This window comes from Sylvia atricapilla, chromosome 4 (assembly GCF_009819655.1).
Source record: "Sylvia atricapilla isolate bSylAtr1 chromosome 4, bSylAtr1.pri, whole genome shotgun sequence".
Taxonomy (NCBI): Eukaryota; Metazoa; Chordata; class Aves; order Passeriformes; family Sylviidae; genus Sylvia; species Sylvia atricapilla.
Window position 1 is genome coordinate 62,357,289 of NC_089143.1, and position 24,533 is coordinate 62,381,821.

The 24,533-nt window shown below is 40.2% G+C and overlaps 1 protein-coding gene across 1 annotated transcript; it reads right to left on the reverse strand.

Moving 5' to 3' along the window:
• Positions 1 to 3,095: 3,095 nt before the first annotated feature.
• On the reverse strand, positions 3,096 to 23,732 carry PRKG2 (protein kinase cGMP-dependent 2). The gene is given in 21 exon segments (XM_066318132.1): positions 3,096 to 3,278; positions 4,197 to 4,263; positions 5,120 to 5,182; positions 6,162 to 6,284; positions 6,916 to 7,079; positions 7,873 to 8,014; positions 8,199 to 8,288; positions 8,449 to 8,585; positions 9,846 to 9,996; positions 10,938 to 11,036; positions 11,753 to 11,821; positions 12,579 to 12,673; positions 13,692 to 13,769; positions 14,401 to 14,464; positions 15,671 to 15,776; positions 18,473 to 18,586; positions 20,306 to 20,335; positions 20,338 to 20,471; positions 23,173 to 23,239; positions 23,242 to 23,483; positions 23,485 to 23,732. Coding segments are annotated over 21 exon segments (2,310 nt in total). The 5' UTR covers positions 23,664 to 23,732; the 3' UTR covers positions 3,096 to 3,182.
• Positions 23,733 to 24,533: the final 801 nt, after the last annotated feature.

The following is a 24,533-nucleotide window of genomic DNA, read 5'->3' on the forward strand; positions in this document are numbered from 1 at the left end:
GCCTCTTCGGTGGTGAGAAATACAAGTGGGAAACAAATATCTGTACTGGGTGCATTCCTGTGTGCCTGCTGATTTATCCCTAGTGGTTTCGCCCTACATCAAGATGTAAAGAAGTCAATCAGAAATGTTCAGATCCAAGCCAGGAAACAAAACAAGTGTGCTACAATATTCAGGCACAAGGAACTTAAGAGAGAAAGAGGACCAGTCTTGTGCTGCCTTGCAACAAATGGGAAGGGAGGAAGAATTCAGGACAGTGTGCTACATTATATTTGGGAAGGCTGGCTTTAATTTTATCTTCTTTCCCACATTTTCTACACAATTTTGAGGAAGCCAAGTTGTCAAAATTGTCAAACTGTCAAAGGTGTCAAAACCAAAAGTAACACACAGCTCTCTAGAGAGACTTCAAAACCATCAAGAGACTTCAATCTCTTAGGACTTTGTAAAAAAAAGATAAAAAAATTCTTTTTGCCATTACACTGCATTCCCTCCCTCACTCTGCTGCTGTTCCTGCCTCTCTGAAGTTCTCACCTGCATCACCACTCTGATGTGGTAGTTGGGGAAAGCCACTACCATCTCACCAGCCCAGGGTAACTTTTCCCTCACCTCTGTTCTCTGCCAGGAACAATCTTCATCCCCGCTGCCTCCTAAGGCAGGTTCTCTTGTGGCAGAAGTGCAGGGAAGAAAGCACAGCTACAGTTTCTGAGGGAGCTACACCGTAAAAGGAAAGGACAGGACAGAAAGGCCCAGATAAGAGCACCAAGGACAGAGCTCAGACAATTGCTAACATATCCACAGCATGCCCAAAGCCTGAACGTCAAAACCCGTTATTCAATGACTTTAAATTAGAAAATACAGCAATAAGCATAATCTGATCATCATCTTAATTGTCCATTCAATTCCCCCATCATCTCCTGCACTGTGGCACTTGAGCCTGACTCACTTATTCATCCCCTTCTTTTACATCAGCATAACTCCACTGGTGCTGAGCTGAAGTATGAAGTACTTCTGTCTGTCAAAGACAGACGGTGTGAGATCAAGTAATGTTTAATCTCTACTGTATCAGCTTCTGCTTGTTTCTGGAAAATTTCCACTCAGTCCACCACATACATGCCAGAACTAGAATGAATTGAATGTACATGGGAACTCTGTATAAGTACAAAATAATCTGTGACCTCATTTATTGCAGCTTCTTGTACATTTATTTTCTCAACATCCACTAGGGAAAACAAAATCTGAGTGGGGGACACAGTGCAAGAAATGACATCAGTGGCCCTCTCTCCACAGTAGCCTTTTCTGCCTCAGTCTCTTCTGAATCACATAGACAAGAAATATAAATCCAGTCTATGAATCTGGACTGCAGTATGGAATGTGCTTGTAAAAAATCAGTGTCCCTCTCATTACATTGTAATACTTTATTTGCACACAAATAAACAAATGAAGTTAAACTTTATAAAGGAAATATATCCCACAGCTGCACAGACTTAATGCTAACTGCACTAAACTTAGCATACCGATATATTTTCACTTAAAAACCATATATATATCCCCCCTTATTATTTTTCATATATATATAAGGAAACTACATATAAATACAATGGAAAAATACATTCAAAAGCTTTTTATAAAACTTGGCACAATATTATTTTGACTGTAAGAAAAATATTTATGAGAGAAAGACAGATGTATGGAGAAACACAAATACCTAACTTCTAGTGCTTTGTTTAAATCCTGAAAATAAAATTTAGTCTTTGGTATTACTAAACAAAGTTAATTTGCAACCATCTAGAGCTCCAGCTTACAGCCTCTGCTGCACCCTCTCTGATTCCACTTTGCACAGGCTTTGCTGGCTGCAGGTTTCCAGAATAATTTGCAAAGAGGCAGAAAAACAAAACCAGCTAAATGTGTAGTGTCTTCTTCCAAGGGCTCCATCCAACCCTCATTAAACACAATGGAAAATACTCTATTGCCTTATTCAGGCTGAAGGCTATACAAAATATTTAAATAGATTTGCTGTCAAAGCGATGGTCACCCACCAGTGAAAAATAATTATAACCATGGAACAAACCATGGAACTGCCCCTGTGGCATTCCCTCCCTCATTTTCCCCTTCCCAGTGGGAAAAGTCATGACCAGGAGCTAGGGGATGATCCAGCAGCCATGGGTAACTAAACCCTGAGCACACAGTACAAGTTGCCTGGGAGGTTTTCCCTCCAGTGTGTGAAATGCAGTAATGCTGCGGCAGCCTCAGTGTGGAATTTTAGATTGGCCTTGGTCTCAGCAGGAGCTGAAATAAATACAAGCAGTGGCTGCAGATGCATCCATCCCATAAACCCAGCATGAAACTCAGGAACATCCCTATTTCAACAGCAGTTGGGGTTCATAACACAGAGCAGCAGAATTTTTCTGTATAAGCCACAAATGCACAACATCCATCTGCATTTTTTTTCCCTGCAAGGTAAAAGCTTTTTCTCCATCTATTTTATCTTCACACTACACAAAAGCAAAACGTTTTAAGAGAGGCACGTGGCTCTTTGAAGCAGTAAGGGAAATGCACACCACAGCCTGATTCTCTAGGCAACTTCTATTATGGATATACCTTTTCCTTTGACCAGTGTCACATATCCAACCTGGTACAAAAGACCAAGGGAGAGGCAGCTTACACAGTGACACCCTTTTAGCTGTAGCTAAATCAAATCAACCTTTCAGTAAAAGTCTCTATTCTACACATTTCTGGATCAATGCAATACAGGACATTTTGGGGGAAAAGCAAAACACAGCAGAGAAAAAGAAAAATGCCTATAGATCTAGCTACTGACAAGTGTCACAGCTGTTGGCTTCTGATACCCATCCTCTCCACCCAAAAGAAGATGTATGGTAACCTTGTTAATATCAAAACTTTAGCTAGTGATATTTTTAGTGGCAAAACCATAGATCCAATCAATGGTATCTGAAGAAGTTCATAGAGACACTGTGTATCAAAAATCAGGTTACAGCTGCTGACTGAATGCATGCCCTTGTTATAAAATGCACAGATTTTGGTGGATTATCCAAACAAGTTCTGGTTCTGTGCTGTCTTCTGTTCTTCAAGGAGTGCTGTGTAATTTGTGTAACTTCATTTTAAGCCAGAAACAAGATAGAACTGATGCCTGTGAGTCTCTGTAAATGTGCCAGAAGGGAAAATGATCAGAAATCCTTGTCCCAGCCTGAAAGCTCATCTGGAGGGCTCCCCACTTCGGGTGGATAGCTGTCAAAGTAGCTGTAATCAGTCGGTCCAGACAACTAGGACATTGAAAACACAAACAAAAGGGTCTTTCAGAAAGTACATCTTGAAAATGTTCTCTATTGATTATGCATCATTTTTGTTGCTCCCAACACGGAAATGAAAGGTTACTATGGCACAGATGACACCTTTCAATGGATGCAATTCCTTGTTCTTTAAAAGAAATACCTCCAGTAATTACATTGTACGACTGAACAGTGGCATTAGCCTTCTTATACAAAAGGACTTCCCAAACATTATCAAATCCTTGATTTCACCCAAAGTTTTGTTAATTCAGTAAGAAAACTGGGCCACACTGTACAGTTTGGATGCTATTTAAGATCAAATCTACATTCATAGGGTAGCTACTCAAAGCTGACCTCAGAATTACTTTTTTGTTTCAAATTCAGATCAAAGTGAGTTTCAAATGTTTCAAATGCTTTACCCTTGGTCTTTTTTTTTTTTTTTTTTTTTTTTTTTTTTTTTTTTTTTTTTCCTTTTTTTTTTCTTTTTTTTTCATTTTAGGGCAAAAGCAAATAAGCCATTTAAAACTGGGAGCTTACTCAAGGATGTTTTGGAACTCAATAGTAGGAGAACACAGCAATTTGTGGTCTTCACAGTAATATGAACAGTGCATCTTAATAATGTGCCCATTACCAAGGGAGATATATTTTTTCAATATTAGTTTCTGACCAAATACCATTTGTCCTAGTAATGGTGATAATGTAATGCAAAGTGCACAGGCAGAATAATATTCCCATTACTTGGCTGACTGTAAGTTATGTATTGCTTGCTCTCTCTCTCTTTTGTTCAATTTTCACAAAAAATGTTGAACTGTAATAATTCAAACGTATCTTTGGGAGATTTTGCTATCACCATCAGTTCTCCTTTGCAGCCAAGCTGTGTTAGTGAAGCATTATGATACTGAAAGCCAATACCTCTCTTTTTAAAGGCGATGTTAATTTCCTCACTTTCAGACCATCCCAGTTAAAACCACTCAACCACCTGATTAAAAAGAGATGAGAGACAGACAGGGAGAGACCAAAAGAGAATGACAGGTTCTTTTCTGACATTATACCACAAGGAGCTGAAAATCACATGGACAAGGGCTCTAAGAAGCTTTTTCCATGCCAACTCCTGTAACAACACAGTGAGAAGGAGAAATCTTGAGCACCATCAGTGCCACACAAGGCAGGGGCAGTTTCAGGGCCACCAGGCACTTTGGCACTTCTGTAAGGGAGGAGGTGCAGAGACAAGCAGGTTAACACATGCAGAAACACAGCCATGCAGAGACCTGTGTGTCTCCTTGGAATGCCACCCTTTTTACAGCGTGAGAAGAGGGAGACAAACAGAAAAATCAAAGGACTGCTTTCCCCAAGCACAGTGTAGGGCTTAGAAATGACTCAGATAAAAAGAGAAAGCAGAAAATGTGTAATTTACAGAGGGTTTTCTTTGTTAGAAAAAAGACTTGCATTAGAAGAATTCATTATGAAAAAGACTTTCTTTGTTACAAGAAAGAGGACAAAACCCCGAAATTACTGCTCTGGAGCCCTTAACTACTCATTCTCAAAAAGCAAATGTTGAAGAGTCAGGAGGTCTGAGAGGCAGATGCTGAACTGGCATCGATTTCTCTGAGAACTGAATTAAACTCCTACATCAACAACCTGCAGCAAAACTAGTAAAAAATAAGATGTCTAGATAATCATGCTGAGGATTTACATTCAAATTGTTGCTTGCTATAGTTGCAAATACACTCAGGAACAACAGAGATGTCTATGAGTTTGCCAGTCTGGGTTCTAACATATTAAAAATATTTCAAATTAAACCCCAAGTTTTCTTCTTGGCAGTCTCTTTTGCTTACCTGTGCTTCTTGATGTCATTTATTCCATTCCTCAAATTGCCTAATCTTTCTGTAGGGTTTTGCCTCAAAACAAAACAAAAAAAAAAAGGAAAAAAAAATAAAAAAAAGAAAAAGAAAAGGAAAAATATTAAGAAAAAGAATAAGGATAAGAATATATAAAATATTCCTATTTTTAAAAGAGAATTTATAGGTCCTAACTTGCATTGCATTTAACAGTTGCACAGGGATGCAGCTTGCATAAAACATGTGGCCTCATGAGGAAATATAAAGAAGTATTGCTCGCTGCTCATTTTTTCTGAGGATGGAGAAACCTTCTAGAAAGCCCAACCAGTGTCACTCAGCTGTGAGAAGCAGCACAGGGAAATCAGCTGGCTGAGTTTTAATTGCACACCCTTTTTTTCTTTTTTTTTTTCTTTTCCTGGTCAGCAGGTCTGAGTTACAAAAAGAGGCAGAACAAAATTTACAGCTACAAAGATCCTTCCGGTTGTGGTACACAAGAATGTTGAATACTGTCCCTGGTGCCATGGATGGAATCCCACAGGAGCTGGGAGCAAAGTCAGTGTCACCAGCCAGGGGTTGTGCAGGCCACTAAGGTAGGCTGGCCCTTTGGAAACAGCACCTTCTGCACATTTTCTAAAGGACTTAAGCCAGCCTTTAAGTGCCCTATGTTTTCTGTAGAATCTATATGCCTAAGTCATTTTGGAAGCTTTTTAATTTTTTTCCTTCTTTTTTTTTTTTTTTAAGAACGTGCTTGATTTGAAAATCAAATGCATTAGCTCTTTCCTCAGCCCCCACTTAATAAATTTTCCCAAAGATGTCTTTTAGAAAAAAAATCCCAGCTACAGAGAAAGCCCAGAGCCTCTGCAGGCTCAGAGGTGTGACACATACAGGGGCATGCAATGCATACTGAATATAATCAGAATGGATCATGCCATGCATAACAATTCCAAATGAAGTTGTCAGGAATTCAGTTCTGGAGTCTGAGCCCTAAAAGAGCTCAATCTATCTACACTGAGGCTTTGCCCCAAACTGCCCCTCCTACCTGCAGAGTCTGCGGATCAAATCTTCAGGTCGCCTTGTTATTATTTTAGGAAAATCCAGCTTTTCAATGCCTTTGAGAATCAAATTATATGTCATCATTTGATCAGCCCCAGAGAATGGTGGGCTAGAAAGAGAAAGCAACGCTGATAAATGGAACATCTGGCAAGAGCTGATGTGGCCAGTACTTATCTAAGCAAATATTTGAAAATATAGGAAAAAATATGGAAAAAAAGAGCCCACCTTCCTACTTTTACAACCTTCACCCTTTCAGCCCGTTTAAGATAATAGAAAGGCTTGAAGCTGAGAAGCTTCCTGTAGGTCCAGGTAAAATGCCTGTGTCCCTCTGAGGCTAACTCACAGAAGCTTCTACATTGCATTGCTGGTGAGCATTCCCAAAGAGATGATATGGAAGTGTTCAGGGAGCTAAAGGGAGAGCCCTGCTTACAGTTCACCCACCCCACTGCACCCCATCACCCACTAACGGGGCAAGGAACAGCCTGTTGTCACTTGTTCCTCACAGGAAACAGCTGCAGCACCTATAGGAGCCCCACACCTGCCAGTTAAAGCTTTTGGATAAGCCAGAACTGAGAATATACAACCACTGCCCCTCGGTCTGTGGCATTTCTGAGATGATGGAAGGTTAGACACGCACGAGAGGCATAAAGAAGCATCATTTTGCAAGGGTGCAAATAACCTTGGAAATGTTTCTAAAACCAAAACGAACTAGGCAAGAACTTTGTGTAGGAGGCACTTACCTGCCAGTGAGGAGTTCATACACAAGAATCCCAAGGGACCAAAAATCCACGCTGAAGTCATGGCCTTTGCTCAGAATGACTTCAGGGGCAACGTACTCAGGGGTTCCACAAAACGTCCAGGTTTTCTGCCCTGATCCAATCTTCTTTGCAAATCCAAAATCAACCTGATCAAAAGAAACACACGCTGCAGAATGTAGAGGAGTTTTGCACTGTGAAGCCTCAAGGTCTAAATTGCTTCCCTCACCTCCTGCAAAGATCCCAGAGCTGCTGGTTTACAGCTAGAACACCCACATGGTGCAGTTGGGAAGGAGAGAGACGTAATTCCACTGGATTACTGAATGTTGTAAAATAGATCCTTTTTTTATCACAAGTGATTTTCTGAATAGTTTCCCTTTTGGGGAGAACAACCCATGATTTCCTTGAGGACATGAGATTTACTGTCCCTGGAATGCAGTGGGTTGCTCATTGTTTTCAGAATGGATATTTCAAGCTCCCTGAAGAGCATTCTTGTTGCACTTCTCATGGTCACAGTAAAGCATTCTTTACTCTGTTCCCTCTCTAAAAAGAAAGGGAACCTATGACTGTAAATTGAATCAATGAATGTTGAACCCATGATTTTTTGAGTCTGGACAGTGAGGTAATTCTGCACCTGAGAAATGTGGTTTCTGTTCTTACAATAAAACTGACTGCTGGGAGTATTTTGCTTTTGCTGTTTATATTATGTCAAGAGCTCTCAGAGGCTGCAATTCCTCAGCCTGTCCATGGCTGGCAGTGGCTTTGCAATGCCTTTGTTCCTCACTGTGCAGTGAGAAGCCTGCCCTCTTTAGTGCTGAAGCACAAGAGTTACTACACTCCAGGATCCTGGTTCTATAATTACGTGCTGTCTATTTATATCCCCTCTGCAAAGAAACAGGATACAGGCACAGAAGGACAACATTACAATGGATTACATCTTACCAATTTTATATATCCTTCGGCATCCAAAATTAAATTTTCTGGCTTCAAGTCTCTGTAGATAATTCCTATTTGATGCAGATAGTCAAAAGCCTCTGTCACACACCCAACACAAAACTTGGTGGTGAATTCATCAAAGCTGCCTCTGGAACAAAAAGAATCACAATTAAGTTCTGAAAACACCTCAGATTATCTATTAACCAGATCATATGTAACAACCAGAATATTAACCAAACGGAACCAAATATCTTTGCACTGAATGGAGAACCTACTCAGTAGCCACACGGGGGTGGTTTTAAAGGGCAAGGTTATGCTGTGTTTGTTGTTACCTGTCTCTCAGCAAGCTCCACAGTTCCCCTCCAAGGCAAGCCTCCAGGAGCATGTACACGTATTTGTTATCCTTGAATGTGCGATACAGCCTGTGGAGACAAACAGCAGCAATTCAGGAAAAGCAAAATAAAAAGTGAGCCTTGCAGTGCCTTCCCTCCAGAACTCATGTGTGCCAAACTTCATTCCTATTAGTGCTGCCCTGGGGGTCAGCTGGGGGACAAAATCAAGGAAATCTGATGCTCAGCTTACTTTACAACGAATGGAGAACATATCTGCTCAAGGATTTTCTTCTCAGAGTAGATATGCTCTTGCTGTTTGGTGTCCACTACGTGTTTCTTCTTTATACATTTCATAGCAAAAGCCATGTTCTCATTTTTAACTTTAACCTGTGAATAAAAATGATGAAAATGCATGAGGCAAAGAAAGGATGTTTTATTAAATCATTCTCATTCTCACTGATATCCCTCTTTTCCAACACAGCATAGGACTGAAACTGATGGCTCTAACAAGGGACAAATTCCAGAGTTTCTGCAGAACTGTTATGTATTATTTTAAGCCAAGCATCAGATATTTTAGTTTCCCAGTCCCCACTTGTAAAGTGAAATGTTCCCTCTGCTCATTTTATATATACCAAATAGCAGCAGCTTGGATAGGGGCTACATATTACAATAAGTTTATGCCACAGTGGGTCCCAATTTCAATTTAAGATTTCTAATCACCAGCATAATGCAAAAGAGCAAAAAGGAGAGGCAGTTTAGGAAGCATGCTTACAAATGGTTTGGCATTACACTGAAATATTATCCAATATGCAATAAAAGGATGGAAGAGCCTCTTGGAAATGAAGGAAGCAGATATCAATGTTCTACAGCTGGATGAGAATTCAATTTTTAGCTTAGTATTCAGATGCTGCAGTAGAATTCCAGTGTAGAATGTGTTTTTGTGAAGCATGAATCAGAATTAAACAATTGATGGTCTAACTACTGTAAAGGATTATTGGCTTCACTGAAAGCACAAAGTCTCCTTTAATTTACCATTACCTTCAGCAGCCTGCACAGAAAGCATTCAGGTTTTTGTCAGATGTTTGCAGCTCAGCCAGAGGCGAGTGGAATTTAAGGCTTTGGGCTGATGAAGCTCTGGGAATCCCAGAAGCACAGCTGTTCATGCTACTGAATGTGACTCAAAAGAGCAATTAAAATGGTTGGAAATTTCCCAGTGAGCAGAGCTCAGAGGTAGCTCAGGCTGGCTGGAGCTGCTGTGGGCGTACAGAAGCAGTTCTGACAGCACAGACTGCGTGGAGCCCTTCAGATTGCTCCAGGTCCAGGCACATTCCTGGAAAAAGGGCTGCATTCAGGGGACATAATGCAGGCAGGCACATCTGTAATCTCCACATGCACAAACTGATGGCTATGTCTAGTGACCAGGAAAGGACTTTTAACAGCAGGAGATGAAGGCATACAAGAACGGATTTGCCTCTTTAAACACACAAGTCTTGATTTTTTTTTTTAAACTATGCATTGCTTTATGGAGAATTATTTCTGCCTGAGGGGGAAAAGCACATAGAATACAAAAATCCTTCACATAATCAGTGACTAAATCAATCATCCAAGACAGAGAGCTACATGAATAATTTTAAAACATTCTCTTACAAGCTCAACCCTTCCGAACCCACCAACACCCAGAGTTGTGACAACTTCTAAATTCTGGAATGGGGAAGGAGGCAACTGGGCTACTTTCTCCTTCAGCTCTATCATCTCCAAAGACACCTCTTTGGTCAACTGTCCACAGAAGGATCTTCCTCTGCAGCAAGAAAATTAACATGGGTTAGTGCTTTTCCTTGCCATTACTTTTAATGATCCTGTATAAAGGAAGGAGAAGGAAATGGAAAAGGAGGAAAGGGGAAGTGGGAAAGGAGAAGGAGGAAAAGGAGAAGGAGGAAAGAAAACCCTTCTTATTTCCTAAGAGGGTCTTAATAGAATCCTATGGAAGTCAATTAGAAGAAAAATGCTACTGAAATTCACGGAGCAGAATCGACAGTAATTTTAGCAAGAGCTGATCCCTGGTGAGATTCCTATTGATGCAGGCAGCTGCAAAAGTTTGGGCACTCCAAGCTGGAAAAGCAATGCTCAAAGGACTGTGTACCAGTTCCAGCAGAATGATCAGCAATAAGAATGCAGATATATTTCTAAACAGAGGAAAAATAAACTCTGCTAACCTTCCAGCAGTGCTCAGACTTGAAATCAGAGGCACATAAACTAGAAGTGTGGCCCACAGCTAAAACCCACATCGGTACCATCAGTGCTACACTGAAGCATTAAAAATAAACTGTTTCTTTTATGTCTGCTTCTTTCTTTTTGAAATTACACCATCTTTTGCACAGTAATACAGTTTTCTTAACCAGAGTTAAAGTTGGCCTTCAGGGGTTTTTAGCAGTCAAAGAACTTGCCATCAAAATGCAAAATCTATTTGAGAACAACATAATTTTTTTTTCTATGCTCCATTTTCCAGGAATAGAGCCAAATCTTGTTTGGAAATTAATACCCTGAGATTCTATGTAATTTTTGTATCAGAAAAAGTTTGTTTGGCTCCATAAGCATTGCCAGACTGTTTTATTACAATGACTGCTGTCATTCCTAGGGGTCCATCTCCTTCAACTACCCACCACGATTTTGCTTACAAATCTGTCACTCTTCTTTTATAATTACCTGCTATAGGTGTGACAAACAAATGATCTGACTTACTTTGCATGTCGTTTTTCATCAGCCTGGGCCAGATTAGCCACATAACCTTCCAGGTAAGTTTGCAGCTCCTCATAAGTTCCAACTGTTTGATTAAATGTCCTGGAAACACAAATGAAACATCATGAACTGCTGAACATTTAAGTCATGACACAGATGAAGTTGGTTGATACTCAAGGATCACTTCTTCCAGGCTCAAGGAATGATCAAGAAATCTGGCAAAGGGGGCAAGAGACCTGTATGGAGGAATAAAGAACTCTTGTAATTACTCAGGCTTAAGTGGGAACCACACAGGAGATGGGAGCTGGGTCAGGCTACTTGGAATAATATAGAGAGGTTGTCAGAGTAAATATAGATGAGACAAGGAGTTAATCTGGCCAAGGATGTCGAGGACAAGAAGAAAGGTGTCTTCAAATACATCCACAACAAAAGGAAAACGAAGGATAATGTGGACCCATTACTAAATAGAGCAGGGACTCTGGTGATAGAGAAGGCAGAGTTACTGAATGCTCTCTTTGCATTTGTCCTCACTGACAAGAACAGGCCTTAGGAACCTCTCACTCAGGAGATCAGGATAAACATCACCACTACAAGGAGAGAAAGAAAAGAGTAACTCTGAGCTACTCTTAAGCTTCTGTGCTCTGGCACCTGCTGTCAGCCTCTCTTCATTAGTATTCCCAAAGCACAGCCACTCCTTCAGGATTCATTTAAGGAAACATTGTGGTTTTGCCTACAGCCAAGTCACATTAACCCACTGGAAGTCATGCTAACCTGCTGCAAGAGACTGCAAGCCTTTCATTAAAGTGCAGTGTACTTACTCTCTGTCTATAACGAGGCACTCCACGTTGTACTCATCCGCAATAACGTTCGCTGACCTGACGTCGTCACTGGGAATTGAAACGCATTTGGAGAATTCAGAAGCATATCAAAATCCTCAAAGCACCTCACACTGCAATCATGCAAGATCGCAGCTGCTCTAGGGGAAACTCCTTAAAGGCCTCTGGCACCCTGTACTTGGATTAATGCTGCTGAACCAAATACAAAATTTAGCTTTTTACTAGTCATCATTATGGCCTAGCACAGTATTTTTTTCCAGTTTCAGTAGGGTTTGGATCATGACATCCTATAGCAACCTCCCAAGAAATTAGGGTGAGATGTAATTATCACTACATCAGGATTTACTGCTACTTTCTAAAATGATCCTTGGATATGAAACATTCCCAAACCCAAGCAATTCCCTACTCAATCACATATGTAAACATGTACTATGTGATTCCTTCTCTCTGTTTCTTACTGCCATGAGCAATGGAAACAAGAGTTCATTCCAGCCATGATGGACCTTATCCATTGTGAAATCACCTGGCACAAGCACAGTTTGTACTGAAGTATTAACAACAATCCACAGAGCAGAGGGCCAGAATTTGACTTCTACAGGGAAAACCAAAGGTAGATGCCAGTGTAAACTTTCAGGCTCTCTCTGCGACCCCTCAAAACATTAACCCAAATTTGGTCACTACCTTCATCTACTGAGTTGACAATCAAAAGAAAGATTATATTCAAAACAGGCATGTGTTGGAGAATTTGACACACAGCGATAGGACAATTGAAATCCTACACATCACCAATCAGACAGTGTGAACTGACCTAATGAGTGCCTTTTCTCCAAAGTAATCTCCTTTGTGTAGATTTTTAATCACCTGAGGTTGTGAGTGGTCTGTAGTACTCTGGGTAACTATCACCTGCAAAGTACAGGAACAAAAATTTTGTGAGGGGAAGTTTCAAAGTATTGCATGATTTTCTTTCTTTTCTGTGTATTTCAGAAACGTTTTACACTCAGTAATACTGCAGAAAGAGTTACATATATATATAGTTACCCCCTCTTCTCAAAAATTACACCCAAACATCCCTACCTCTCTAATTTTTGCTGAGGAGAAGGAATGCATCCATTATTGGCAACCCCTCAACATTTTCTCCTCATTCTTTTTAAAACAGAGCGGAATAAGGCACATTTTAATGACAGACTGAAAAATACTTCAGTTCCCACAGTGGGCAGATGTCATATGGGCTTTTCTCTTCTCAGCTAAATAGGCAGCACTCCAGAAGCATTAACTAACATTTCCCCTCATGAAACTCTGCTTCCACAGTAGCACATTCTGCTGATGCCCATGTAAGCAAAAAACAAACTAGAGTATCTACAGATACAGAGATGGTTTGGAAATGGGAAGTTTATTGAGGAAAATTCTCCTGATTTAATTCTTTAGAATCCTGTGTCAGCCTCCAAGGTATCAGCTGAGCAACAGAGGCTGCTGCCTTGCTCCTCTGGGACTAACAAATGAAAGGATTCTGAGACACCTCAGAGGCCATTCTCCATTAAGCCTGGGACTCCATTACTTAGACTTTTCACAGATCTATGTTTTGCCCATCAGACATTGCACCATCCAGGAGAAGACCTAGGGTCAAATCTCATTTACAAAAAAATTAACTTTACATCTCTGCCCCAGTGTCAAGAGGCTTCAGGACACAATTTAATTACATTTTAATTATAGCAGTATAACATGGGTTCACTGTGAATGGAAAATCAGGCTCCCTGAACCTCTGCAATGCTGCTCCAAGCTTTTATCACGGTATTGTGGACTTAAAAGCAGGTGCAAAACCACTCTGCACCATTTTTGCTCAAGACCACACCCCTCAAGACAGCTTTTGTGATACAACTCTTTGTACATGTTACTTTACAAAATAAGGTTTATTGTACCTTACCTTTCCTTTTGCTATTATAAAGAAGGTGTTTCCCTCTTCTCCTTCCCGAATAACGTAATCTCCCTTGTCATAATACTCCTGGGGGGGGCAAGTGAAAGACAATATTGTCCAACAAATCTTTGAGAGGTTACTATGCAGAGTTCTTAACACACGTGGACGTTTCACTGATGTTTAACTTCCTATATCCTTCATGCCTCCATGTGGAAAGAGGAAACATGTGAAAACTGCCCTTGGAAAAAACATCCCAGCTATGTTATATATCAAGCCTTTATTTTCAAAGGCTGCTGGCAAATGCAGCCCTAAGGCACACAGATATTTGGTTAGATCCCTGTGCTGGGGACCTAATGCCTCCCTCTCTTTACATTTTGCAGCATACGTGGTCCAAGGAATATGAACCTATTTCATATCCACATCACAAAGAGGTAAATTTAATTACCAAAGGACTCCTGGAGAACAACTTTGTACTTAATCTTAATAAAGGATAGGTTACAAATCCTCTTAACTACTTGCTTGACTCCTTTGATGCCAAAAACATAACTTCTATTTCACTAAATGTTATTATTTTCCGCCAGCTTGGAATTCAATTCCCATCACTCCACCACTCTCATATTAAAAAAGCACTGGGTTTTTTTATGTTTGCTGATTTATTCTTCTTTGTTATTTTGGAAGCTTACTGAATACTATTTCGAAAAACTAAACAATATCTTACCACTTCCAGGCAGTCCATGATCTTGGTTAATTTATCTTCAGGTAAGTTTTTCAGCAGGGACACACTTCCAGAAAACAAACAAACAAACAAAAGCCCCACAGCCCAAAGTAGATATCATTAACAATTTTTTATGACCTCTTCTCATGTATGCAATTTTTACAGTCATATTTTGTAACTAGTTAAACTAGTGGTGAACACAGTATACAACTAAATCTTAATTGGGAAGGTTCAAGCATTCTCATCCTGGTTTTTAGATAAACCAAACTTACACAACTTATAAATATGGCAAACATTGGTCACTTTGTAAATCAAGCTTGTATTTCAGGAGAGGAAGGACTTTAGTGGGTGTAAGGATTGATTTCAAAAGAATCCAGCAATTACAAACCAAATTATAGCATTATAGCAATTTAAGAATATATTTTCAAGTTCACTGCAGAGACTGAAAAATCGAAGGTTAAAGCTTCAGTACTCTTTGGGCAGCTATTGAAAGATATACAATTACAGTAAAACTCTGTGAACTTGCTGGTAAGGATGAAAAAATCTCCCACTCTGATCACTCAGACTCATAAAAGTTAGAAATTGCTATAATTTCCTATCTATTTAGGCTCAGCAAAGAAGTGAAATAGAAATAAAAAGGTGGAAAATGCACAAGACATTCTATGCATGGCCAGGCTTGGTATCTTGATTTGAAGGCCTAACAGAATGGTCATTCTGTGTTAAAAAGATAAGATATTACATCAGCTGATTATGGTTTGGAAACTCTCATCTCCCTGTCTTCCTAAGGAGAAGCATGGCACCACTCTCAGTGTTCCCTGCAGGAGAGAATTGTTCTGCTCTGCAGATTTCCTAGTGATTTTGTTGAAATTAGTTCATAAGTTGAGAGACATGCAGATCTCATATTCAAATCTCCAAGGATAAGGAATATTCCTTAATTTACTCCAGCAGCAAATTAACTACTCGTTGGAGGATTTATTTAACTTTATTTATTGTATTGTTTAAATTCTAGACCTCTAAGTTTCATAAACATTTATACTAGTTAAAGGCATTAAGCATGCATTGAAGTTTTCTAGTGTGATGCAGGAGAAAAACAATTAAAATGGAAAAACACTCTTAGGAATCTTAAAAAGAGAAAAGGACAAATATTCAGGCTTTTGAGGCCATCTTTGCATGAAGAGCACCTTTTCTCTCTGTTACAAGACAGGCACAGTATTGTTGTGCACCTAGTATGCAGCACAAAGCAGTATCAGAAATAGAAATTAATTGTATTTACCTTCTAAGGAAGTTTCTGTATTGCTCCTGTCTGGTTTGTGCTGTCACTCTCATGATATTTTGAAACACTTCTCTGTCCAGTGCCCATGTTTTAACATTAGTGATTGCTTTAAGAAAACAACAAAAAAGAACAACAAAATCAGCAACGTTTCCAAATTATTTGATGGATGATATTAAAGCATCAGCTCTGGTAGAAGACAGACTAGTTATTTCACAAGGCCCAAAGCTGAATTTTAAAATATCCAGCACCTATTCTAATCAGACTTTTAAAAGAATTCAATTCCCACTTGAACAGTGCTCACTAAAGTAAGGAATAGATTTCCAGATGGTTCCTCTACAGAGCACTTTCCATGCAATTCCACAGGCTGAGCAACCTTGAAAATGACAGGGCTGAACACTTGGGAAAATCTACCCTAATCACAGTCACTGTGCTCAGCAGCTGTAAAATGCAAAGAAGCTGATTGAAAGAAACAAGAATGGTGGTTGGTTTTCCCAAAATCTATGATATTAAATGCTGTGGCTTTGGACCTGACTCTAATTCAGATTATATGCAAATGTCTGTGAGATGTGCACTAAGATAGAATAACAGAGGTGAAGAAATACATTTAATTTCATTTAATCCTGTGATCCTCACACGCTTTTCCTCCAAACTCTCCATTATATAAGGGAATAAAAGGTTATCAAAACATTAATGATTCCTTTTCAAAAGATAATAAAAAAATTAATACAGTAAGCAGGCACAGGGTTCAGCATCAAACATTCAAACCACTAAGCAGCCCCTGAGTGCAATCACTGACACAACAGAACACATTTTTTTTTAAAGCAAAAGGTAATTCTATTGAATTTAATCTGTTCTTTTAAAAGATGCTACATAATATTCAGCAGTTTTCCTTCTTCCCTGAGAGAGAACAGAACTCTGTTTTCTGTGAGATAAAATTTACAGAAATATTTAGGGCCATTGATTTCCTCCATTTATCATTAATAGAATAATTTTTTTCAGGGAACAAAAATGCCACGTTTAAAATGATGCACAGTCATTTCTCATTGTACACAGTGTACACATATGCTCTGCCATCTATCAAAACAGATCAAAAAATATTCTTGGATGCTGGATGGGAGAGGAAAGGTGTTACTTTGGTTTTACTTCTCTCCTAGAGAGCATCTTTCAGCTTATTTTGCCTGAAGAAACATGGCAAGTAGCCAGCCTATTGCAAATGTATTTCTGTATCTTACACCTTAACTGAATGAAGCAGTTACAGAGTTAGAAAAAAACACCTGCAATCTCAAAGATGAGATTAAAAAAAAAAAAAAAGAGATAGAAATTCAGAAACATAGGGGTAAATCACATTGCCAATTTCAAATAGAGCTACTGCCTGTGAAGATGCCTCTGAGCATCCAGAATGCTGTTTGGATGAAATCCTTGCCTTGTGAGTTTGCAAAGACTGCAGGGAAAGGGTGTCAGGAGATCCAGCACAGGGAAGGGTTTTCACATGTGTGTTTACTCTTCATGCTCAGTTATGACACTGTGCTGCTCTTCCTCCACAAGGACCACAGGAAAGCTTTTGGGGAGCTTTTGGGGAGGGGTGGATTTCTGCAATAACTGCAAGTATTCAAATACCTTTTCTTGTCCATAATTGGACAATTCATGTCCTACCTCAAAACCATTAATGCTAACAAAGGCCTAAAGCAGCTTGACATCTTATTATGCAGAAACACTACTTTATAATGCTAATACTATACAGCAGGCAAAAAAGAAAAATAGGAACATATTCAATTAGAGCAGCATGTTAGTAAGAAAAATAATCACATTACTGATGCTGTTCTGTTTATCAGGCAGCAACAAAACAGATTACATGTAATAACTTCCATCTGCATAGCCAGCAATGATTAAGTGCCTAAACTGAGTGCAGGAAGAAAGATCATAAGCTTTTACAGCAAACAACTTCTTGCTTTATTCCATTTGCTCCTTTTTATGTCAACATGAACTCTTCATACTTACTGGTGGCACAAAGCCCCTGCACATTTAGATAGGAACAGAAATTAGTCTTCAAACAGAAGTATTATTTATGGAATGGTGGAGTGGAAAAATTACAAACTTAACCATATTTAGTCACTTGCTTGTTTGTCACAGAGCAATTATGACATGCTGGAAAGGGAATCAGGGGTATTTAGTGGACATACACCCAGTCTTATGCAGGAAGAGGGATATTTGTGTCAGAACAACACTTAACAAATCCATCCTGGTCAGTCCCCAAATGCCAGCTGCAAAAGGATCTGGGCAAGACTCAGCAACATAAAGATATTACAGACTAAAATAAGCACAAAAGCTTCTAATTCCTGCATATTTTCTTTTCCTCTTGAATTAGACTGTACCCACTCTACTAAAAACACCATGGTTCTAATATGCTTTCAAACTCAAATGTGTAATTTCATGTCTTTCTACTGCATTGACACAAGAACATCAGAGCCAGAGACCACCACCTCTACTAAAGCACCCAAAATTAAAGCACAATCCTGCCCTAGTTGTTAGGATGCTACACATCAGGCTAACCAGCCAATTTGGAGGTGCCTAATGGTTTATCAGGGCTATGCCACAGATGGAGTTACATTCATGGCATAGTATTATCCAGTTCCCAAGCAGAAAAGAGCTCAAGGAAGAAATATGTGAGTATACTGTAGATAACCAAGACATGCAAACATCTGTTAAATGAAAACTTCTAAGAAAATCTGGATATACAGGGATCTCACAAAAAAATCCACAGTTTTCATTTTGAGTAATGTTGCTGTGTTTAACCTCAGGTACCTTTCACAGAAGCTGTCCGTGTGCAGTTGTACAAAATGGCCAGTTCACCAAATGCTGTCCACGCAGGAATTGAGGAGAGTAGTTATTTCTGCTGAAAGACTTCCAGGCTGCCCTCTGCCAAAAATCATCAGGATAATAGGTATTAAACCTGTGCTCAGCTGCACAGAGTGAATGGAAAACAAATGATATATTCTGACTTTGCCATTCCCTGGAACACAGGAATGGGAGCAACAGTGCAACAAGTGCTTTGAAACACACCTACAAACCAGTAAAGATTTGGGGTTTTTTTTTTTTGTACTGCTAATCTACAGATGTGCCTAGAAGGGAGGACCATTCTAAATCCTGATGAGATAAACCTCTGCTACAACAAACCACTCACTTGTGGTTCAGTGAGTGAACCAGTGTGGCGTGGTGTAAAGAAAAGGTATTAAAATAATGATCAAAGGAGAAATTACTCATGGTTTATCTCTTCATACAGATATATGAGTGTGCATATATATATAGTGTGTGTATGTATGTATATAGTATATATATATATGCAGAATGCAAAGGAGAGTGCAGAAAAAATAAAAGCACATTAAATCTTCTTCAAGAAGTTGTTCCTGAGCCTCACTAGCAAAAGTCAAAGAAAGTCTGAACTACTTCACAGTTCATGGCCCCAAAAGACCTCCCCTTAAACATGTTATGAAAGTTCTGCCCTCTTCTCTCCAAGGCACACACCATCATCTCAATAAAGGTTCTAAAGTGCCAGAAAAAGTTCCAGGTGCACATTTCCTTTCTGATATTCCAGCTGTTTTCACAGTGTTGTCATTTTGTCTCACAAGAATATGACCACACCATCACAAATCCTGCCTCCTCCTTTTTTTCCTGTAACATTTCTGTTTTCCTGACCGTCACCATCTTTTTTTTTTTTTCAACTAACCCATCCATCTGAAGCCAGAAAATGAGCTTTCCAACATATACCAGTTTACTCCTGTTTAAATATTCCCACCTCAACAGAACATACTGCTTATAGTGTGAGCTCTAATTCATATGAGTCTCTGGGACTTTTAGTGGTCCCCAGTTGATGAAATATGCAAATTAATCACAATATTTTTTTTCAAATGGTGAAATGATGGAAGAACTTACTGCTGATTTCAGGAGCAAATTTCAGGTGTTAAACTATAGCTGATCAGCAATTTGAGGCACAGTAGCAGTCAGCACAAATGATTGCAGACTTGACCTTATTTTAGGAAAGCATTCTTATCCTAAAGCTTTTTGTTTGCTTTGCTGTTTGCTTTTTTTTTCCCCCAGGAAAAAAAACCATGCTTTTTTAAAAAAACAAAAGAAAACAAACAAACAACAACACCCACAAAACCACAAAAAACAAAACAAACCCACAAAAAAGCAACTTCTCAGCTTTGAGAGCAATGAATGTGGACCTCATCTTTCAATTTCCCATACACAGAAAGCTGGTCTCTTACAAATATTGAAAAGTAAGTGTATTTCAGGAGTGGCTTCACCATTGAGCAGTTATCTGTATTTTAAATAATACCTGACCTTCCTCTGGGGAAGAAAGGGTTGGCTACACCTGCAACAGAAAGGAGTTGCTGGCCTCTGGGCTTTCAGAAATGAAAAAGGTAATGAAAAAACATTAAATCAAGACTCATGTTTCCAAGGTGCCTTTTGTTGCTCTCACTCTGTTCCATAAAAGTCACAGGTAAAACTTGCATTGCCCTCCACAAGGACAAACCACCTGGGAGCACAAACACCCTCACTGTGATTTCCTGCCAAACCTTCTAACCCCTTTCCTGTTTCTTGCCCTTGTGTGTTGTCCAGGTTGGCAATATTCACCTTTGAGCACAAAAATGTGATTCCCCGGTCTCCCTGTCGGATGACGTAGCTCCCCTGCTGGAACGTCCTCTCGTACATACATTCCACCATGTCTCGTGTCTGGTGAGGCTCCAGTCTCTTCAGGAACTGGTTTTTATTCAGGGCATCTGTGATAAGCTTCTTCTCACTGGTTGCAAACAAAAAAGCCACAGAGTTTAAAATGCCCAGTGTGGCTGGGGGTTGTCATTCACCAGGCATTCATCCCTCTCAAAAGGATTCCTCCCATTTCTAACACACTGCTCTGCCTGCCTTGTTCAGACCTTGTGGGAGGGCAGCCTGGTGAGTGGGGGAATTGTCTGTGCTGTAATCACCTGGTGGAACAACCTCATTGAACAGTCTTGTTCTCACTGCTCCTGAACAGTCTCCATCATTTTTTTGTAGTAAATGCGTAAAAAACGGGTGACTTGTAAAGACAAGAACTGTCTGTATTGAGCTGCTGGTGGCAGAGCCCAGTGGCTGGATTTTAAGAAGGAGAAAACATGGAAAAATAAACATGGATGGATCTGTGGAAAATGGCTAACCAGCCAAAACCAAGCAGGCCATAGTGCATTCTGGCTGTCTGGGTGTTCTGACTGACTGGAGTGTGTTCTGGCTCAAGGGCATCCTAAGAAACAGTGCCTCAAATCTGCACCAGAAATGAACACAATTAAAGAACTTCTGCACTGCTGGAGCTTTTATGGCCCTGCTGGTTAGTTTTCTTTTACTGCTGAAGTGAAAGATAAATTCTGCCTTCAAGTCCCCATGCTCCTAATGTCGACAAAGTCAAACCCCTGATGGATTTCTGAGGCATTTAAGGCCTCCTCTTGTTTGTATTCATAAAGCAATGAGAGGTTGTCATCAAAACTAGGTTATGTGGGAAAAATCTCCTGAGGACAATCCAGGAATGAACCAACCTAGGGCATGTAAATACTTACATTGTTACTAGCTATGTAATGACTGAAAATAAGTAAAGGTGATGAGATGAGGCAGGAAAATAAAACCAAGTAGCTATGGTGAGGACTGTGTTTAGAAATAGGGATCATAACTTACCTTCTGCTGAAAGCAACAGGGTTATTGGAATATAAGCTCTAACTTAGTTTTCATCTAAAACCAGCCTTGCTAATTTGATTCATCTTGGCCTGCATCATGTATACAATACTGTAATAAAATCCAGTAATTGCATATAACCTGATACGTAAAATGAGCACAAAAGCTTCCAGAACTATAGAAGAGGAGACTGTGCTTCTGAAAGTTTCATTGAAATCATTCATGCTGAGATACTCCAAACAAAATCCTGGCACTCAACCCCCCGCCATACGAATAGCACCAAATTGTACCCTTTCTTTTACAAATATTTCTAAAAGCGACTGGAGACACTCTGGAATCAATGCAAATTCAAGAAGCATGGAGCTTCCCCTCCTTCTGAGACAGCTCCTTCCACAGCTGTGCAGCAGCACTGTAGAGTTCCCTTACACTGCAGTGGGGCTGCATTAAATCCTTTCTCTGTAAAGGAAGCTGATGGCAGCAGCCCCAAACACCCCTGTGGACACTGCCAGCCTAATGGTTCTGTGTTTGCTAATTACAGCAGACAGAATTCTGTAGACTGGGAAGGTCACACTTTGGTCTTATGTGTCAGAACTGCCTGAACTTGACCTACTACAGTATTTACAGACCAGGTAAGGAAACCAAATGTTGGTGCCTTTCATCCTTTGGCTGTCTCAGCAGCAAGGTGATGGTGTCTTACACAAGTGCGTGAGTATCACAGGCTTGTCTAACTTAGAGGCATAGCAATGCACAGCTTTGTGGTGCTTTCTTTGGCATATGTTTGCCTCCAAAATAATTAGAAGATCAAATGATACTTTGACCACTACAACATCAAAAAAAATATCATGCATTACTCTTGGATTGCTTAAGCTGCAATACTTGCTTTGGTTCTGGCTGCTGCACTTTGCTAATCCACTGTCTCTTCTCCTGGCTTTTCTCCTCACTGCTGCTACAATTCTGTCTCTGAAAACCATGTGGTGGACTGCAGTACAAGGATTGTGCCAAGGAGAAGACAGGTTACAAACAGAACACTCTTAAAACTCTGATTTAAGCTACCCAGGTACTTGCGATAAAATATTAATGCAGTTCCCTTACTCTGGAAAATCACTGCTAGCTGAAGTTCTCAGCTCTTTGTGGTGACTCAGGCAGCCTCTCTGATTCATGAGGCACCCTCTAAGGTGCAGTGCTGGACGTGATGGATGAGAAAACACGCCTCATAGCTCTCAGGTCTACTATGGTACAGACTCAGATATGCCATGAATAATAAATCTCCCCACAAATCCAAAGGCACTAAAGTCACTGGCTGATGCCCAGGTAGAGTCTGGCTACCAGCATGTTAAACAGACTCTCAGGTTATGTCTGCACTGCAGGGTAAAAGAGGGTCTAAGTTATGCTTGAGGATACCACACTGATACCTCTGCCTGCAAGGTCAGCTCTGACCACAGAGATTTCAGGGTCTGTCAGAGCCTAGAAAGTGTGACTGGATTCAAAGAGGAGCAAGTAAAATTCTGCTCCTACACCATGATTCTTAGAAGCTGGAGAGAAGGAGGAAGCTGGCAATAAAGATAAATCCCCCCAAAGCTGTAAGATTCTCATCTGAAACACACTCTTCGTCTGAAGTCTGTGGGACACAGATGATTCTTGGTTAAAGTTACTCACAAACTCAACCAGCATCTGTCACAGCTGCAAAGCCTACATGAAAAGAATGAATACTTTAATCCTGATTTATCATGAGGAGAGGATATAATTATGACAAAAGTAATAAGCTTGAACACAAACATAGAAGCCCTCTGAAACGAGCTCACCTGGAATCCTTTCGGACTGTTGCCTTTTCAAGGGAAAACATAGTTTGCCTGCTCAAATCACACAGTGTGTTGTTGGCTCTGCAGATACACCTTCCTTAGCTCCTCTCCTCCTATCAGCAGAAACTTTAAATGGAGAAGGCTGAAGAGAGTGCTCTCCTTGAGTGCTAACAACATCCTGCAGCTTGTTCAACTGTATACACTTGCTCTGAAGCTCCTTGGTGAGTTCTGCTATGACCTTAGTCTGCATAGCCAGCTGCTCCTGAAGCTCAGCAACATGGTTTTCACTCTCTTGCAGCTGCTGGTCTTTTCTTCAGCTCCTTTTCCAGTTCAAGTACCTTGCTGCAGAGGACATCAGCTGGCCCATTGATCACATTGATGCCTAGGCAGGGGTCCATCAGAAACTTGTGGCTGGCAGCACAGCCGATGGCGAGGTTTGCCACGTGCCTGTTTGGCTGCCTCAGGTGCTTGGGCCTCGCTGATCCATTCCCCATTTTGTCCAGAGACCTAGGTGGGAAAATAAATCCACGGGTTTATTTCATTCCTGAAGGAAAAAAAAATAAATAAAATAAAGTCATGGGATGTTGAGCAGTGAATTTAGTAATTAGCTGGCAGCTGAATTTGCCATATGCAGCCGTAGTAAACACAGCTGATTGCTTTCATCCTCTCCAGTCCTGCAAGCCAGCAGAGTAAAGGGCAGGGAGAAGAGGTAAGGCAGGGGTGGTAGAAAATAAAGCAAGAGACTGTGGCTACTACTTCATTTTTGTGAGTGAAGAGATGTGTAGGCTCCTTTCAGCCTGACAAAGACGAAACAAACAGCAGGGAGGAGAAAAGCTTGTGCTTGACGGCTAAAGCAAGAAAATTGTTAGAAGCAAAAAATTAAAACGTGGGTCATTTCCCTATTGAGGAATAATTATTGCGTACACAGACTAATTTAACATTTAAATTAACTAATTTAACATACCTGCCTGGCATGAAGGGTATGTGATTAGTAAGTATATAGGTTAACACACATTAGCTGGCATCATTTCTGCAGCTCACTTACTCATCTAAAACTAGCGTAGTTTGTTAGTGTAACAGCTGCTATGCTGTCAAGGAACAATTCTCTTTTTATGGGGAATTCCCCCCTTCCATTGGCTACTTGTGAAAAGCCACCAGGAAAAAGAAGGTGTTGGGCTCCTGACAGAACACCTACGCCTCAAACAAGCACTTGTTGCAACCAGCAGCCCTCAGCAGATTTGCAGTGACCCACCTTCTTCTTGGACACAATCTTTGGCATGTTTCATTGGATCATTTCAGGAGGAGCAAGGAATCATACTGCTGTTGTGGTCAGGCATCAGCAAGCCCAGAGGTTGCTGTTTGCC